The 3366-nt window shown below is 35.0% G+C and overlaps 1 protein-coding gene across 1 annotated transcript; it reads left to right on the top strand.

Moving 5' to 3' along the window:
- The first annotated feature begins 258 nt into the window (after positions 1-258).
- LOC123294247 lies at positions 259-3366 on the top strand. The gene is made up of 3 exons (XM_044875366.1): positions 259-294; positions 358-2038; positions 2792-3366. Exons 1-3 carry the CDS (start codon positions 259-261, stop codon positions 3364-3366), a joined length of 2292 nt encoding a protein of 763 aa, XP_044731301.1.

Below are 3366 nucleotides of genomic sequence, written 5' to 3'. Positions count from 1 at the left end.
CATACCAAATATTACTTTCAAAATTTAGAGACAAATTTCACAACACCCACAAATCTCAATGCATAAATCAGGATGGAAAATGCTTCAATATATTATTCCGAATATTATTTCTCTGTCTCCAAACCAGCTTATCCTTGAGACCTTAGCAGTTTTGAAAAGATGTAGGTAATTATCTGCATTCATTATGACGAGCTTGATTGTTATTTAGAGTACTTGATACGCCGAAATTGAAACACATTTATATTCCTAGGCGAAAAAATGTGCCAAATACTCCACAATAAAAATACGTACAAAGTTAGCTCACGATCACAATATCAAAAAAACGCAGTTTTTGAGAACCTTAAATTTCATTTTCAGGTATCAAAATGTATCATTGGATTAATGACAGTCAATTGTTTGATGTATTTAACAACTACAACAAAAATATATTCACAACAAATCCATGATTTTAATCCAATACGAAATTTGCCGCCCCCACCACCATTATCACAACGACGTCAAGGTTATGGATACAGTGCAAGTATTGTACATTACACACCTGGTGATCCGAACGCACAACATGCACAAAGTGAAATCAATGTGAATATGAATTTAAATAATGAAGTACGCCAACCAAAAATCACGAACAATGAAATTAATTCCAATAAAAAATCAACACATTTTCAACCGAATCCACAATCCTCATCAAAATCAATCAAACCAAATAGTTTTGATTCCACGAAACCTTTATTCCATTCACAATTACCCAATCAAATGCAAATTCAACCACAAAAAGGTGTTCTACACATCACAGAATCAAAACCAAAACAAGTTAGCACAAGTTTAGGACAAAATTCATTTAATGTCGGTTATAGTATTGGATTTGGAACACAATCGGATACACCAACATCGAATGTTGTTCAGCCACCAGCAGGTTTCATGGAACTACAAAAGTTTACACCAGATATTGTCAAAGGAACTGCAAATGATAAAGTCTTGAAACCAGCAGCATTTCAATCAGAAATCAAACCAAAGGATTATGTTTTAAGTGCAATGGAATCATATCAAAAACAAGGAATTCAATTACCATTTGCGAAAACAAGTCCGAAAAAAATTGATGAAACAAATTACAATCAATATAAATATCAACAACAATATGGCGGTGATGATATTTTAACCTCATCCAATCAACAAACAGGTTATGTATCAAAAAGTTCGAAGAAATTAACCTCAAAACCAAAGCATGTTGAATCCTCAATTTATTCGAAACAAAATACAGATAATTTCGGTTGGAAATCATTAAGTCCAACATTAGAAGTTGCATCGGGTATTACTAACCTAAATACAGCACATAATACAAATCCCTTGACCGTATCATCAAAACATTCAACAAATGGTCATACTCTAGTTAATTCACAATCATCACAAACACATTTTGATCATGCACAAGCACTTGGTCATAGTCAAGGTTTTGATTATTCAAATGCAATTAATTTTGAAAATAATTTAACACCATCATTGAGCAATCATCATGAACAACAAACCGCATCAGCAGTTTCATCAGTCATTCAATCGACACCCGTACCTGCATCAATCATCACACATCAACAGGCACAACAAAGTGGGCGGTCTTCATCATCGGTAGATTCGAATTTTAATGGCTATCAACAACAATATCAACCCGTGTCGTTAAGTTGGTTCAATAATCAAGATGCAATTACAACTGCTACAACTAAAGATCAACTCGTGTTAAATAATCAACCACAACCAGCAACGGAATCCGTTAAAATTCAATCGAATAATGGATTAAGTAAACAGTATTCAGCGAATCCTTTGCCAATTGATACACGTCTCCTGCAACCTGTACCATATTTGACAACTAGTACGATACAACAGCCATCGAGTAATAGCTTACCAATTTATTTTGACACCAGTTTATTACAAAAAGCGCTGTTGTCGAATGACAATGGACAGATCAATCAAATACGTTTAGGAGGTCTTAATGCGAATCCAAGCCAACCAAATTCTGTATATACTTTGCCAGCATCATCTAATCCAGGTAAATATTGAAATAAAAAGCTTATTAAGCTTTAATTTGAAGGAGGTTCAAGTATTTTAACTCCCTAAGCTCGAATTTCGAGAAACTGAACATCTACAATCTGTTTCAAAACGGTTTTTGATATTTGTTTGGGGAACTTTTGTATAGGTAAACGAAATTCAGATTGGAAAGGTTTAAAATCTTAGTGAGTCGGTTACGCCTATCCTCCTGGTGTCAGAAGTTGAAGACACTCCCTTTCGACTTTGAGTGTTACTGTTCCAATTAATTTTGGAGATTATATATTTGATGTGGGCGGAGTCGGTTACTTCGTTCTTATCCAAGCAACGACAATGTGATCAATTCTGCATTCCTATTAATTATAAATTGTTCACACTGCCGCTGCCTGGCCATAGTCGAACCAGAAGAAATTAGGAAACTCAGCGCTAGGCAAATCTTGGGTTTCAGTACATCAGTTGGTTATAATAGCCACTAAAAAGCGTAGCGGGGATAGAATACAAGAGTCTATTTGGCTAGGTGCTCTGAACCATTGCTTCGAGGCGTGGTGCTCGGGAGATTGTTGTTACGTCGCTAAAGTCCCAGACCGAAATTTGCTGTCTTTTGATTGTAATTTTCTTATTTTATGATTTGAATCCCTTTTTGCTGGAGAAGTTTTCCACTTCTCTTCTAAACCCCTTTTTGTTTCAAGGGAATGAAAATTAAGCTTATTGGAGAAAGTTAATAATTAAACCATGGTTTCTTTCTATTTTTCCTCAGTTAAACCAAACAGTCCACCTGTTCAACATCAAAAATCTGAAGTAATATTTAATTCACGACCCAATTCGAATGAATATCATCAACAACACCATGACAGTCACAAAGTAATTCGTCAAGAAAAACCAGAAAGTAAACGTCACTACTATCATAATCATCAAAGCCATGTACAAGAACAACGAGGCGTATCAGATCGTGGCCAAACTCAACAAATAAATCATCGTTTATATCAAAGTCAACAATCTGCACCGTCAATGTTAATGACGGCGTCTTCGAATGGTGTTGGTGATCAACATGGAAGTCATTCAACACAAGTGAACTCTGTAATATCACCAGTTGAACAGGTAATTAAAGGTAAACATAAGAAACCAGGTGTTGTTAGACATCCACGTGTTCTTAACAATGATAACGATGACGATGATGAAATTATGACCAAATCATCATCATCAGGATCATCTGGAGTACATCATCAAATTAATGCGAGAAATTCTAATGTTGGTCATTCAAAATATCATGTAAATACGCATGCGTTACGACCGCCTCCTATGAATTTTATTATTAAGAAATTTTCTAGTTAA

The sequence above is a fragment of the Chrysoperla carnea genome, chromosome 2, assembly GCF_905475395.1.
Source record: "Chrysoperla carnea chromosome 2, inChrCarn1.1, whole genome shotgun sequence".
NCBI lineage: Eukaryota > Metazoa > Arthropoda > Insecta > Neuroptera > Chrysopidae > Chrysoperla > Chrysoperla carnea.
The sequence above is the reverse complement of the archived record's forward strand: the minus strand, read 5'-3'. Positions and strand labels throughout refer to the sequence as shown.

What these genes read in the sequence shown, in the direction of transcription:
- LOC123294247 (XM_044875366.1), top strand. Translation starts at nt 259, where the DNA reads ATGTGCCAAATACTCCACAATAAAAATACGTACAAA. An exon ending in ACAATAAAAATACGTACAAA is followed by an intron (nt 295 to 357) that starts GTTAGCTCACGA and finishes TTTCATTTTCAG; the next exon opens with GTATCAAAATGTATCATTGG. An exon ending in GCCAGCATCATCTAATCCAG is followed by an intron (nt 2,039 to 2,791) that starts GTAAATATTGAA and finishes ATTTTTCCTCAG; the next exon opens with TTAAACCAAACAGTCCACCT.